Source organism: Eumetopias jubatus, unplaced genomic scaffold (assembly GCF_037043125.1).
Source record: "Eumetopias jubatus isolate StellerSeaLion01/CBP00866 unplaced genomic scaffold, mEumJub1_p1.0 scaffold_4, whole genome shotgun sequence".
Taxonomy (NCBI): Eukaryota; Metazoa; Chordata; class Mammalia; order Carnivora; family Otariidae; genus Eumetopias; species Eumetopias jubatus.
In genome coordinates this window covers 144560466-144575661 of record NW_028274810.1, presented here as the reverse complement: position 1 = coordinate 144575661, position 15196 = coordinate 144560466, and the positions used below count along the sequence as shown (strand labels likewise).

Sequence of the window (15196 nt, the reverse complement as noted above, 5' to 3'; positions counted from 1 at the left end):
AGCACACGCTGTCGTGCAGCCCTCCCTGCTCTCTAGTCCGTCATCACCAACAGCAACTGTCCGCTTCAGGCAGTCACTCCCCAGCCTCCCTCCGCTCAGCCCCCGGGGACCACCGCTGTCCTTGGTGTCTCTGAACTTGGCAGGGTCGAGGCACCTCGTGTGAGTGGAACCACACCACACTTGTCCTGTCGTGCCGGCTGGTTTCACGCGGCATCGTGTCTTCGGTGTGCGTCCGTGCTGCGGCGTGCGTCCCTGCTTCCTTCCATTTTAGGGCTCAGTGATCTCTGCTGCACTTTGTTACAGTTCTTTCACACCTGTTCGTTCACTCGTAGGTCCCATTTACTGTAATGGTTACGGGACACCTGTTAAACGTATAAATATATTTACCGTAATAACGATTATCATTTAATAATCGCTTACTGTACGCCAGGCGTCGTGCTGAACACTTTTCATTCATTCCTCGCCAACCCTGCTGTAACCATACACGACAGGACGATGGTCTCCACGTTACACAAGTGAAAACAGACCTGTAGAAATAGCACGGCCTAATTCCCTTGTGTTATGAGAGAAGGAGCTGGGGTTTGAGCCACACCTGCCTGACTCCAAAGCACTGCTCCATACCACTGTGCTATTAATCCTCCTTCCCTGCCTGGGATTCCTGAACTCCCTCTTCCCCAGCCGGCACATTCTTTCTCATCTCCCGAGAGATTCTTTCTCTTCCCCTCACTGCAAAGTCTCCTCCCCACTACCGGCCCCTCCACATGTTCATATAACATTTGTAACATTTAATTGCATTTCTTTGTTTCTTTTTTTTTTTTAAGACTTTATTTATTTGAGAGAGAGAGCGAGCGAGCCCGAGGGGGGGGGTGGGAGAGGAGCAGAGAGAGAAGCAGACTCCCCGCTGAACAGCAAGCCCGATGTGGGGTTGGATCCCAGGACCCCAACTGACTGAGCCACCCAGGCGCCCCTGCAATTATTTCTTTAAGTGATTTCCTACCAAGTTAGAACTCCTGGTGGTCAGATACCAGCCTTATTCATCCTCAGCACGCAGCAGAGTGCCTGTCAGCACCCTAAGAGTAAATATCAAATCAGTAAATGAACGAATGCATGAGAAGATGAGATTAGGTGAGAGAGATGGTGTGAAGGAGGGAAAGAGAGCCCCAGGTCTAACCTTGGGAAAGGCCAGCGTGTCAGTGCCCAGCGGCAAAAGAGACAGAGGGGAAGAGGCAGAGGGGCAGGGGGGCAGAGAGCCTCTGGAGGACAAAGTTTACGGGCTATAAAATGGTGGGAAGAGGGAAGCAAGGTAGCAAGTGGAAATGACAAGTTCAGAGTGAGTGGAAGGGAGGGAGTGGAGGAACATGTGAGAATTGTTTTTGGTCTCCGTGCGCAGGGGCGCAGTCAGTCAAGGAGAAGTGGGGAAGACAGTGAGGAGCGGCCGGGGAGGCAAGTCCAGGGCCCAGCGAGTGTAGTTGTGCTGGAACAGAAGGACCCCGTAGAAAAGAGGTGGGGATGGGCATAGGTTAGGGAGAGCTGTTTGGACGGAGGGACCGGGAAATTGAGTGTGAATTGACGTTCCAAGGACTTAAGTTTATTGTGAAGTATGGAGTAAATCATCCGCTAAGAGGGAGAGGGAAAGGGCTGGGGTCTGGGGAGAGAAGTAGCTGCGGAAACAGACGAAGGATGTGGCCAGGGACAGGTGCAGGACTAGCCGAGCAGCCCGGGGGCCACAGTCACCTTGGAGACCTGCATTCGTAGTGGCCCCAGTTACAGGGGAGTGGTTTCTGTCAGCAGCACTCATTGGCTGCACACTGAAAACCTGCTGGATCTGCGCAGCCCCAGGAGACGCAAAATAAAGACTGCAAGCTGCCCAAGGGTTCCTGAACTCCTCCTCTGCATCGGTTTGAAGATTTTTCAAACCTTGCTTGCTTCTGTAGGTCTAGGGAATTCTTGACAATAGGCATTCTGCCTGCCAAACCTTATTTCAGGGATTCCCGTTCACTCTAAATTTCCTCAAACCTTTGTAGTCACAGATACTTCAAAGCTAGGAGGAGGTACTCTTTCCAACACCCTTATCATCCCTGGTCGGAGGACCCAGCAAAGGCTCATGTTCCCATTAATCTTTGAGGAGCTGTGTGCCATATGTCCTGCAGACCATGGTTCACTTCCTACTCTGCAGGAAAATTTGTTTCAGACCCTCACCAACATCTCCTCAGTGATACACCAGGGCATATAAATCACTGGGGAGCGAAGGCCGCTGTGTCCTCTGATGAAAGGAAGCAGCCCCTCTATAGAAGTGAGTTTGTCTTCCAGGAGCCTTTCCTCAGCCCTGGGTCTGAGCCCCATGATGCGAGTTTCAAAGCTGACCTTAAAAAAGCAGGGTAAAAACACCATAAAATCCCCATTCTGCCTCAAGGAAAACAACTCCTTTAGCTTCTGCCGGTGATCGGCCCCTCGCCTCAGCCCTGGAAATAGGACAGTGTCATGTCATATAATTTTGAAATGGAATATGACAGGGAGCATGCAGAAAGTAAGTTTATAATCACACAAAGAGGTATTCTTTGGATCAGGAGTTCTTAGGAAGGCCTGATAGCATGTAGGCCACAAAATTCTGACCCGTTTTCGGAGGGGGCTTTCCTGGGCTGTGTTAGTAGCTCACACCTGGCTAGAAGACATCCCCTGGTTACTCACCAGAGGCCCTGAAGCAACAGCTGGTGCTCTTATCCTTAACTTTACAGTGGGTGGGAGCCTGACTCCAGGGGAAAACATCTCTAGATTCTGAACAAATAAGTAAAGACATAAAAAATGAGCTTTCATTGAGCATTTTAAATCACAGTTTTGATCCCATCAGGAAAACAGTTTAGAATCCTGCCTAGTTTATGGGACTGCAGTTTCTGATAATCAGAAACCTTATTTTCGTCAGCGCTAGGCGGTACTTTTTGAATAAAAAGCTAACAAAGAAAACGTAGCTGCCTTTTACTTTTTTTTTAAAGATTTTATTTATTTATTTGAGAGAGAGAGAATGAGAGATAGCACGAGAGACTCGATCCCGGGACTCCAGGATCATGGCCTGAGCCGAAGGCAGTCGCTTAACCGACTGAGCCACCCAGGCGCCCACCGTAGCTGCCTTTTAACTAACGCAAACACTGAAAAGCATGCGTCAGTCACCAGTCGACAAATACTGAGTCTCTAATATGTGCCAGATGCTGCCACTTGGTCTTGGGACCACGTGAAATACAGTGAACGGGAGGGAACGCTGCCCTTGCACTTGGGAGATGCCACGTCGGGGAGACAGGTAATAAGCAAGTGCTCCCCAGGCTGTCATATTGTGAACTCCGGAAGCAACTGCTAAGGCCAGGTCAGTTGTCCTGCTAGGATGTACAGCAGACGAGCTTGAGAGGCCAAGGAGTACCTCTCCAGTAAGAGACTTCGCCTCTCTGCCGTCAAGTTGAACAGGCATGAAGTAGACAAGAAAGTGGGAGATTTTTCTTGGCAGAAGGAGCAACATGTTTGAAGCTTCGGTGCTCAGAGAGGGAGCCTGGTCCCTTTGGGGATCTAAATGCCAGTGTGGCCGGAGTGCCAGATAAAGGAAAAGGGGGCGGGAGGGGGATGAGGCAGTTCAAGGCCAAACCCGGCCAGATTCAGTATCTGCAACCAAGGATTTGGGTTTTTATCTTAAGAGCCATGGGACGTCTTTCTTGTTATGAAAAGCAATTTATGAGACATTGAAACAGCAAAGAAGAGCAGTTTGCACCCCAGAAGTTTTGCCGGTGCGTTTTCTTCTAAAAAGATCCAGTAAATTCTCACGACCTTTGACGCTTAGCAGAAGTGTTCCGTGGAGTCAGTGTCACCAGGATTTTCTTCTCCGTGGAAGATGGGGAGTGACAGTCCTTCATGTCTCTGTAGCTCTCTACCATTTACAAAGTGCCCGCACATCCACAGTCTCCATTCTTCCGTTCATTTATTCGGCAAGCTTTAATTGAGGAACTATCCAGGGCCAAACCCTTTGCCCCGAACAAGGCCTTACTGCTGCTCCAAGGACCTGAGCATAAGTAAATAAGTGCAGTCAAGTGGAGTAAGTCCCAAGACAGAGCCTTTGATCACGGCAAAAATTCTAGGATCGTTAGGGCAATAATTTTTCTGTTTATTTTTCTGGTGAGAGAACTGAGGCTTAAAGAGTAATCAGCTAGTTGGTTTATAACTAAGCAGGATCAGGCTGGAACCGGGATCTGCCCACATGTGACCCAGTCTTGTTTTTCCTGCACCAAACAGAGGTCCCTGTCTGTCCTTTGGAGTCCAGCCCTGGCTACAGATACTGCTACCTGAAGGGTCATGAAAGCATGGGTTAGAAGAGCTTTTCTGCTTTCCCCTCTGCACAGGGCAAGAGTCCCTCCCGTGCCATCTCCCCTCGGTGTTCTGGCTCGGGCTTATGCCAGCACTGACTATAGGAAAGTTTCTGCTCGTGTCGAGCTAAAAACCTTCCCTCCGTGGCACCCACTCATTCATCCTTGTTTTACCCTCTGGGGCATCACAGACTGTTTACTTCCCCTCTTAATATAGCAACACTACAATTATTTGAAGGCCGCCTCAACATCTTCTCTAAGTGTTCCCTTATCCAGGCCAAGCATTTCTGGTTCCTTGAATCATTCCTTCAGTAAATGTGATTTCCAGACCCATCACCACAGTTACCCTTGTCTGAATACACTAGTGTGTTATGTTCCCTTTTAAAAATCTGGCAGCCAGAATTATACATAGTATTCCAAATGTGGTCTAACCAGCTATTACCTCCCTATGCTTCCATTAATAAAGTAGAAGATTGAGTTAGCTTTTTATTAACAAGTTCAGACTGTTTGTTATTATTGAACTTGTGGTCAACCACATCCCCCAGGTCTTTATCATATGACTCGCTGTACAGTTGACTTTTTGAACCCAGTGACAGGACTTTGCATTTATCCCCAATAAATTAAACCTTGTTGCTATTGGCCTAGTCCAGCTTGTTGAAATCCCTTAAAGAAAATTTGTGGTGCTGTCATCCAACATATTAAGTATCCTTGGTCGCTTTATGTCATCTATAGATGTGGTAAGCATGCGTTCTACGTGTTCGTCCAAGTCATTAATAAGTATGTCCAACAGGACAAGTCCAAGGTCTCTGTGCTATGGTGAATCGCTAGATACCTGCCTAATGCGTGACTTCAGGCAGCCACTAACGCATCAAAGTGCGTGGTCATCTAGCCCACATTTCTTAAATAAGAAAATGCATCTGAAAGCTTTTTTTAAGCCATACTATATAGGATGTTTCTTATCTTATTTACAAGGTTATCATAAGACACTTTGCTAAGTGCCCTGATTAACCAGGACTCAAGTATGTAATCAGTTCAATTGGTGCAGATAAGACAGAGGTAATAACCCTGAGCACTAATGCTTAAAGAGCATGTAGGCATTTTCCAACATACCTTTAGCCTCCATCCAGGAATCTTAACATAGAAAAAAAGTTACCAACCCAAGGGAGTATCTGATTTATAAAACGTGCAGTAAAGACATTTTGACTTTTTGCTTACTTCACTCGCCCTCCCCTATATCCCATATCAAGGCCAGAACAGATATGAGCAAGTTGGTACCCACTTTAAAACATCAACCCAGTGCCCTGGTCTAGAGTCTTCTGTGTGTTTACAGTTTGTTCCAGCTGAGTCACACCTGCTCTTAAAGACACTTGGGAGTAAGGATTTCCCTAAATATTTTTCGGCAGCTATACAGAGGGAATAATTACACCCAGAGTATCGCTGTTTTGTTTTCGCCCTTATCCAACCTTTTCTCATTTTAGAAATTGATCATTTTGGAAATTCGTCTCCCTTCTTTGACTGTCTAGGAGATCGAATGTCATTGCTTTTGCTACCATCATCCAGTCACTCTCAGATCTGTCTCTGGCCCCTGCATCTCTCCTGAGCTCCAAGTCGGTGTTCTTCACCAACCACCAGACATCTCCGCCTGAAACTCACAAGCTCTTCAAACCCAGCATGTCTGAAACCAAAGTGATCATTTTCCATTCCCCAAGCCAGCTCTCTTAGAGTTGCTACTCCCCAGTATAAAAACCTTAAATAATATTTCTGTAAATTTGTATTGAATTCCTGCTTTATGTCAAGCACTCTACAAATATTATCATTAGTCCCTGCCACATCCCTTGAAGGTAGATGCTACCTAAAGCCCAGGGAGGTCACCTTGCACAAAGCAAGTGGCCTGGGATCCAAACTCCCAACTGTCCAGTTTCTGAGCCTATATCTTTCCTACTGCACCCCAGTGCCTTCCTTTCCCTCTCCCCCCGCCCCCCACACACATCCTGTAAATCACCAGCTTCTGGCAGAAATTCCTCAAAAATGTCTCTGGATCTGCCCCTTCTCTCTGTGACCATGGTCTCCATCAGGGCTTTTATCCACCATCCCTCTCCCAGAGTTTGGCAATAGCCCCTCAGAGGACCTGTCTGTTGTCAGCCTCATCACCTCCAACTCTATCTCCACAACTACCACCCAAGTGATTACTAAAACACAGAGTCCAGCCCAGAAGAGGCTCCCCAGGCCACTAGACTGCTTAAAACAGACCACCACCTGAGACCAAACAGGCTGCATCTCACTCCTGTATTCCCTCTACAGGTGAGGGGTCAGGTCCATAGCACACACGCAAATCTCTTCTTCCCTTCAAAGCCTAAGTCTTGACCTCGTCCATATCATGGTTTTCCTTCTTCAGATATTTTCTTACAGGCCACTCCATCTAGAGGTAGAAGTAGTACCTTTTCAATTTATTCCTTCCCAAAATAGGGAGAAAAATTTTTATGAAAAATGAATGTTAGCCAAAGGTCAGAACAAATAGAATGGCTGATGGACTTATCTGCAGATCTATTAATGGAGGCTGAGTATCCGCCACCCGCAAGCTGGAGACCCAGGAAAACCATAGGTGTAATTCAGTGCGGGTCCAAAGGCCTGAGAACCAAGGGAGCTGATGGTATAAATTCACCAGGAGAAGGTGAAATGAGATGTCCTAGCTCAGCAGTGAGGCAGGGGGAAAGGGGGGCAGAGTGATTCCTTCCTCTGCCTTTTGTTCTGTTCAGGCCCTCTACAGACTCGATGTTGCCCCCCACACACGCATTGGAAAAGGCAGTCTACAGAGGCCACTGATTCAAATGCTAATCCCATCCAGAAACATCCTCACAGACACATCCATAAATAATGCTTAACCTGGGCACCCTCTGGCCAGTCAGGCTGACACAAAATCACTCATCACAGAAAGAAAGTAAAAACCTGAGGTGGGAGCACCCGGAGTCAAGCAAAAGAAAGAGAACCGGGAAGGGAGGAAGTGCAGCAAGGTGTATCCTGGGTCTGCTGTGGCCCAGGTGAGGAGGAAATCAGTAAGATACTGGAGGAGGGGAGCGCGGTCATACCTCTTATTGAAATCTACCTCAGCTGCAGTGCTGGGGTGCTTTCTGACTCCCTCCACATTGTGCCTGGACTGCCTCGTAGAGCCTGCAGGGAAAAAGAGGGGGACGGGGGAGGAGAGACTTTTCAGGGATTCATCCTTTCATTTCCTGTGTGCCCTCGTAACCTGTCGACTTGGTAAAGTTAAATTGGTATCATTTTTTAAAATACTGTTTGCTGGACAGAAATCTAATGAGCAATCATTTTAATAAGGATAACTGGATGTGTTAGAAAAGCACAAATTATATTAAAGTGTTTCTTACAATTGTAGTCAATGACTGAACATAGTAAGTGGAGGGCAGGACATAGACCTGGGGCAGTGCTCCATCGCACACGCAGGAGGGAGCCTTCCTGATCAGGGTGCTCCGACCCAGGTAGAAGGGGCAGAACACAGGGTATCCTCCAAGGGTTTGGTGGTCAGAGCAGCAGATCTACGATGTGTTGCCCCACAGCCCCCCACGCCCCCCCACACCAGTATGAAGTGAAGAAAGAACAAACACCCGATGCCGGTGCCGATCAGGACTGGCTAGCTCACTGGGCAGTAACAGACAGCTCGGCAACAACAACAGAAAATCCCCCTCGGTCATGAGTCAGTCATCGTCCCTTCTCCCACACGTGGAACAAACAAATCGCCCCCCCCCCCCCCGGCGTTCTACCCAGTCACCACATCCCACTGGAAATCCAGTACTTCGGAGCGACTCTCTGAGTCTGCACGTGACTCCTTTCATCTGGAGGACTGTGGGCTCAAGTCCTCCTCCCTTCCCCCCATTTTACAAGATAGCATAACCATTATAACCCCTCCAGAATTGGAAGGGGAAGAATGAGAGACATAATGGCAGCCCCTCATCCATGACAATTCGGAAAATTTTCTGAGCACGTAATTGTGGGGTTTCTACCCGGGAGCAAGGTCTAGTCTCTGAGCCCTGTTTCTACTCTTGGAACTGCTTTCTTACCATTTTTCTTCTAGTCCCTGGACCTACCCTCAAGAGATCTTCCTCTGTCACATCGGAAGCTCGTATTATTGAGTCTCAAGCAATCACAGTCTCTTTTAGTCCAGGCTTGTGAGTTTATTGGGCAGTATTCATTTCTCAGGAGCTGTCTGGCTCCAGAGAACTTGTGAACGGACAACCACACCCATAGTCCCTTTCAAGGCCTATTTCTGTGCTATCTTCTTTGCCTCTCTCTAGATTTAAGAGAGCTTCTGTGGCAAACTTACACTTTTAAGCTAAACTTTCTTCTGAGTCACTTTAACAATTGAGTGGTTTTAACAGTGAGTGTGATGCCTATATGTAACCCTAGGGCAGAGTATTAATCTGCCTTCATAGTCACGAAACTTTGGTCTCTTGATGTTTGAGGTTTAAAAGCATTTCTAGCCTTGCACAAGGCCCTGAATTTCTAGAATCTCTCAATTCTCTTTCATTTTTATTTGCAAACTGGCCAATTCTTTCCTGAGCTCATCTCTTCTTCAAAATACATTGCCAGAGACAGCCAATAGCAGCCAACACACACTAATGTCTTGTTTCCAAACCTCATCTTCCGGAGGCACAAATGGATTAGGTTTATAATCTGCCTATAATCAGGTAATCCCAGACAACAGTCTTACTAAATGTCTTGCTACTTCATAACATGAACTGCCGCTTTAATATCTTTCAATATCAATTCCTACTGCCTGACCATTAATCCAAGGACTCCTATTTTAGGTTTTTGCTGGAACCCTACTTCTAGTACCAATATCTGTATTGTATTAGTTAGTATAAGCTAGGTTATGCTGCCTCTCAGAATCCTAGCATTTACTTCTTGCTCATGCTTTGTGCCCAGGGAGCTCTGTTCTACATGGTCACTCAGGGATGCAGGTTGGTGGAGTCTCCATCACCTTCTGTCTGCCCCACTGTAAAAAGCCACCCCAAAACCTAGAGGCTTGAAAATGATTAATGTCTCATGAGTCTGAAGGTTTGTTTGGGTGATTTTTCTGCAGGATGAGCCTGGGATCACTCATGCAGCCACATTCGGTTGCAAGTTGGCAGAGGGAGGATTTCAGCTGGAAAGTCTGGGCATCTCTCTCACCATGTGGTCTTTCCTCTGTAGGGAGGCTACACCAGACTCCCTCACATGGTTGGCAGGAGGGCAAACCCCAGGAAGCAAGCTTTATCAGGCTTCTTGCCTCGTGTTTGCTGATACTCCATCAGCTGATGGCAGTCACAGCCAAGCTCTGGATCAGTAGAAGGGACCAAGCAAGGGCCTGGAAGCTGGGTGTGCCGCTTCTTGCCTGTATAACAATCTGCCACAACCAGCTAGACCAGGAGTCAGCCAGCTTTTTCTTCAAAAAGTTGCTTCTTTTTCTTCAGTAAGCACTTTAGGCTTTAGAGACAATATGTAAATAAGTGAGCATAGCTATTATCCCCATAAAACTTTATTTACAATTAACAGGCCATGGATTGGATTTGTCCTGCCACTGATCTAGAACATAAAGCCTGTATTCGGCCTCTGCAGCAGGGGAAGAAGACTGGCTCTTTTATGCTTTGGCTCAGAAGTAACACTTGTCAATTCTGTCTTTAGCTCTTTGACCAGAACTTAGTCACGTGGCCATACCTAAACCGCAAGGGGGTGAGGAGTATACTCCTGTTCTGTGCCTGGAAGGAGATAGGTATGGGGGGACACTAGAAGTCTCTACCACGGGAGCCATGTTGAGATGATATCCATTCAGATCTTGATTGCATACCAGGTACTGGTTATAAGTACTGAAGAAAATGGACACAAAACCATTGCCCTCGTGAGTTATACAGAGATCATGATGATTAATATATGAAGAGGGAGAAGCACATTATTCATCTCTGCCCTGGAACTATTAGTTGTTACCTCATCGTTTGTGTACTTGGCTTTTTCACCAGCTAAGCTGAGAGCAGTTTGAGGGTATGACTAGATCTTCTTGGTCCCTGGGGCACCTGGGTGGCTCAGTCGGTTAAGCATCTGACTCTTGATTTCTGCTCAGGTCATGATCTTGGGGTCGTGTGATGATCTCGGGGTCATGAGATCAAGCCCCGCATCAGGCTCCCTACTCAGCGGGGAGTCTGCTCCCCCACCTTGTGTGCTCTCTCTCTCTCTCTCTCTCTCTCCAAAATAAATAAATAAATCTTTAAAAAGAAGGATCTTCCCCATCCCTAATACAGTGCCTTGCTTTTTGTAGGTGCACTTCAAGTATCAGATAATTGGTTGAATGACTAAATGACCAAACCATCAGAACAAAATACGGATTAATTTTAAAACTTCTGTGGGAACCTAGGTGCAGGTGCCTAATTTCTCTGGCAGTTAGATACCTAACTCCCCAATTCCTAGAGTTGCCACTGTACAAAATGCTTGGCATTGTGAGCTGTTTCTCTACCTGTGAAAAGAGACGTGAACTAAAAGTCCATGTTTCTTCCATTCTAGTGGTGAGTGAAAGGAACACCCAGCAAAATTATTCTCCGGAGTCCAGATTTTTGACGAGAAGAAGTACCTTGAAGATTTAGGTCCACTTGCTTGTTTCAGAGTTCCTTGGGCAGTTAACAGAAAACATCAGCTTGACCTATCTTTACTATCGTGGAAGGAACTAGTATCCTTCCTCATTTCATAATGCCTAAGGATGACTTTGAGTTTGAAAACAGCAATAAATATTTCCCTTTTTGATCCTCTCCTTCCCTCCTTTGAGGGTTGATAGTTCTCTCCTAAAACCCTGGGACATGCACTGAAGTTACCGTCACTGAGAGAGGGAAATACAGATGGGAGGGAGCACAGGGCCTTAGAAAGGTTTGTGCCAAATGAATAATCCCACATCTATAAGCCTAGAAAAAAAGCAATTGACTTGGGGCGCCTGGGTGACTCAGTCAGTTGAGCATCCCACTCTTGATTTCTGCTCAGGTCATGATCTCGGGGTCGTGGGATGGAGCCCCACGCCAAGCCCCACTGCAGGCTCCACGCCCAGCAGGGAGTCTGTGTCTGTCCCTGTCCCTCTGCCCTTCCCCCCTCACATCATGCATTCTCTCTCTCAAATCTTTTTTAAAAAAGCATTTGACTTACTTTGTATGTCATACAAAATAATTAATGTGAATGCTTCTGAAATAATACCTGGTTTTTTTTAGATTCATGAGCGGAGCCATTCCAGATTTTGTCCTAATCAAGTTCAGTTTTTTTTTTAAAGGTTTTATTTATATTTCTGAGAGAGAGGGTGAGCACGAGTTGGGTGAGAGGCAGAGAGAGAAGCAGGCTTTCAGCTGAGCAGGGAGCCCGACGTAGGGCTCGATCCCAGGACTCCAGGATCATGACGTGAGCCGAAGGCAGACGCTTAACTGACTGAGCCACCCAGGCGCCCCAAGTTCAGTTTTTACCATAGAACAGATAAGGCAAATTCAGGATGCAGGGTCTTTAGAAACATATTTTTGCAAAACAATCCATTTGGGAAACACGTCCATAGAGAACAGACTCTACTCCTGCCGTCAAACTGACAGTCTAGTTATTGGGTCAGGTGTATAAACAGGTGACTGTGCTGCAAACAATACAGATTTGTGACCAGACAGAAATATGGTTAAAGTACTTTAGGGACGTCAGAGTAAGGATCAAGCTGAGGAAAGGAATAAGAAAGCTAGAGAGTACCTTCATGGAGAAAGGTATCCTTAAGGAGTATGTGCAAAGCTACACAGGATCTGGAAAGGACCCGTATGGGGGAGGGGCGCAGGGATGCCAAGTGGCAGACAAGGGCCTAAGCTAAAGCAGTGGCCGTGGGACGGAAGAGAAGGCACTAGGGGAAGGGCCCGCGGAGCGGGAGCATCTGAGGGCCACCCCACTGTGGGAGCTGAGCGGGAGACGTGATGGCCAGCCGCATGGCCCGGGGCGCTGCACACGGTCAGGATTTCTGAAGGAGGCACCCTCATGCACAAAAGAAGCCCCGTGACATTGAAGTCACGTCCCAGTTTGAGCCTGTGATTCCCTCCTGCGGTTCTGTGTACTCTCTCTCCGGTTCCTCCGCATACGGTCAGAATTAGAGTACATTCATTCCCTGTCAGGCAGACACCTAGCTCTGTTCCTTCATCCAGGAATTTTCAGCCTTCTTTTATTTACAGTCCTAACAATAATAAAGGGCCCAGACTTGGACTGAACTGATACTGCAAGTTATCAAAATCAACATTCCCAAACATAGGAGGTTCTTGCCCCTACTCTCAGGTAGTGCTGGCTGTGAACATGATGTTCTTGGAGTTGTTTTTCAAACAGTTCTGTTCTGGAGGGTTGCTGGAGTGGTGGGGGGTGGGAGGGATTAGGGGGCTGGGTGATAGACATTGGGGAGGGTATGTGCTATGGTGAGCGCTGTGAATTGTACAAGACTGTTGAATCACAGATCTGTACTTCTGAAACAAATAATGCAACATATGTTAAGAAAAAAGAAAAAGAAGAAGATAGCAAGGGGGGGAAAAATGAAGGGGAGTAAGTCAGAGGGGGAGACGAACCATGAGAGACGATGGACTCTGAAAAACTGAGGGTTCTAGAGGGGAGGGGGGTGGGGGGATGAGTTAGCCTGGTGATGGGTATTAAAGAGGGCACATTCTGCGTGGAGCACTGGGTGTTATGCACAAACAATGAATCATGGAAGACTACATCCAAAACTAATGATGTAATGTATGGTGATTAACATAACAATAAAAAATTATTAAATAAAAAAAAACAGTTCTGTTTTCAAATATTTATCCATCTAAGCAGCCTATTTAATGCTAAAAGGACATCTGTACCTGTTGGCCTGGCACCTGGCTTCTGAGATGGAAGTTTTCTGGGGCTTAGTCCACCTTCCCATGGAAGAAAAATTCATTTTGACTCCAAGCAAATGAAGTTATGTGACATTATTGTTACAAGTTACGTGAGGGACTGAGGGGCCTTGAGAGGATTATGGCATGGTAGGTTTTCTGGTACGTTTCTGTGTCCCCGGGATAGAAGGGCATCTTCATGGTAGTAAGTCAACACTCAAGAGTCTGAAGGTTTTTTGCATGTTGCATTTCAAGTCCTGCATTTCAGGGGATTATTTTCTACAGAGATTCATATGCACACATAAAGCCGGCCCATGGCTGGGCTCCAGCCCACACAGAGCTATTTGCCAATTCCAAAGAAGCAGAGAATGAAGACACTCATGCCCTGTCATCCATCGTTGTTTTTTGCTATGAACCTTACAGCTGGATATTGAAAAATCTGGATTTGATCTTTCTTTTTTGTTTTTTTTTTCAAGTCAGCTGAATAGCCTACACACATAGATATAAAGAAATATAACCAGCAAGTGTTTGTGGTATCGAATCAGAACTTAAGACATTTGAAGGCAACCATTTCAGTAGTGTTTCTTACTTCTTTTTAATCAGATTTTGAATATTCTTCTTGCAGGTTGTGTTCCTGACTGGCTTTGGCTATGTATATGTGGACATTGTCCTCCAGTGTGGCACGGTCTTCATCACTGTGGCCCCAGAAGGAAAAGTGGGACCTAGTTTAACCGCTACCAATAGGTAGGATTAATTATTATCCCAGTGACAGTATGGTAAGCTTTCCCGCTATAAAGTCATAAACCTGCTATTTACTATTCTTTATCATCTCTATATATGCATTACAGCTTTTGGTGAATTATTATGTAATCCATAAGGATATGGTCATTAGCATTAAATCATACCTATAAAAAGTAGCAATATATTATCTTCTTTGGTACCTCTTCCAGTGGTAAGTTTAACAAACTTATTTACAAACTAAGACATGCATCTTAGAATTATATATTAGCATTAGCATGAAATGCAGATTAATACTTCTGTATCCAGCTGACAACCTAGTAATTAGTAATCTGACTTAGCAATTAGAGCCACATCAAAAACAAACTCACCTCTTATGTAGAGTGTTGCCATCAGGTCTTACACTCATGAACCAAAGAGTTAATATGCATAATTTAAAGGAACTCCTATAATCCAGTAGGAATAGTATGAAGCTAGCCCCTCTTTCTAAAAGAAGAGGCACACACATGACCAGGAAATTCTAAGAAGAGAAAATATAAGTAATCAAAGAAATGCAAATTTAAGTAAGATATTACCAAAGTAACAATGATGTGCCATCATATACAGTTCAAGTGGAAGTGTAAACTGTTGCCATTTTCTGGCAAGCACTTGAGCAACATGTATTAAGAGCTTTAAAATCCCTTTGGCTTGGGGATGCAGGGTAGCTCAGTCAGTTAGGCATCCGACTCTTGATCTCAGCTCAGGTCTTGATCTCAGGGTCGTGAATTTAAGCCCCGCATTTGGCTCCATGCTGGGCTGGCTCCACGCTAGGTGTGGAGCCTACTTAAGAAAAAAAGAAAATCCCTTTGGCTTGGAAACTCCACTTTTGTTTTCTTTTTTAAGATTTTATTTACTTATTCGAGAGAGCGCGTGCGTGCATGAGCCTGGGGGAGGGGCAGAGGCAGAGGAAGAAGCAGACTCCCCGCTGAGCAGGAACCCTGACATGGGCGCTCGATCCCAGGACCCTGAGATCATGACCTGAGCCGAAGGCAGACGCTCAACCGACTGAACCACCCAGGCGCCCCTTGGAAACTCCACTTTTAAGAATTCTCAGGGTTTAAGGGTTAAAGCAGTGGTGAGAGAAGTGGGCTAAGATAGAGGGAGATTTATCATATTGCTACTTAGAGTGGCAAAATATTTAGAGCACAAATGCCCAGCAGTAGGGGAATGGATGATACATAAATGGTATATCCA

At 46.1% G+C, this 15196-nt stretch overlaps 1 protein-coding gene across 6 annotated transcripts in view; it reads left to right on the top strand.

The window, feature by feature from the left end:
- The window catches only part of VPS13B (vacuolar protein sorting 13 homolog B), a 750734-nt gene that overhangs the window by 708801 nt on the left and 26737 nt on the right, over window positions 1-15196 (top strand). For all 6 annotated transcript variants that reach the window (XM_028108562.1, XM_028108579.1, XM_028108553.1 and 3 more), the window contains one exon: window positions 13851-13969. In XM_028108562.1, coding sequence (XP_027964363.1) covers window positions 13851-13969 — 119 coding nt within the window. The remainder of the gene's footprint in view (window positions 1-13850; window positions 13970-15196) is intronic.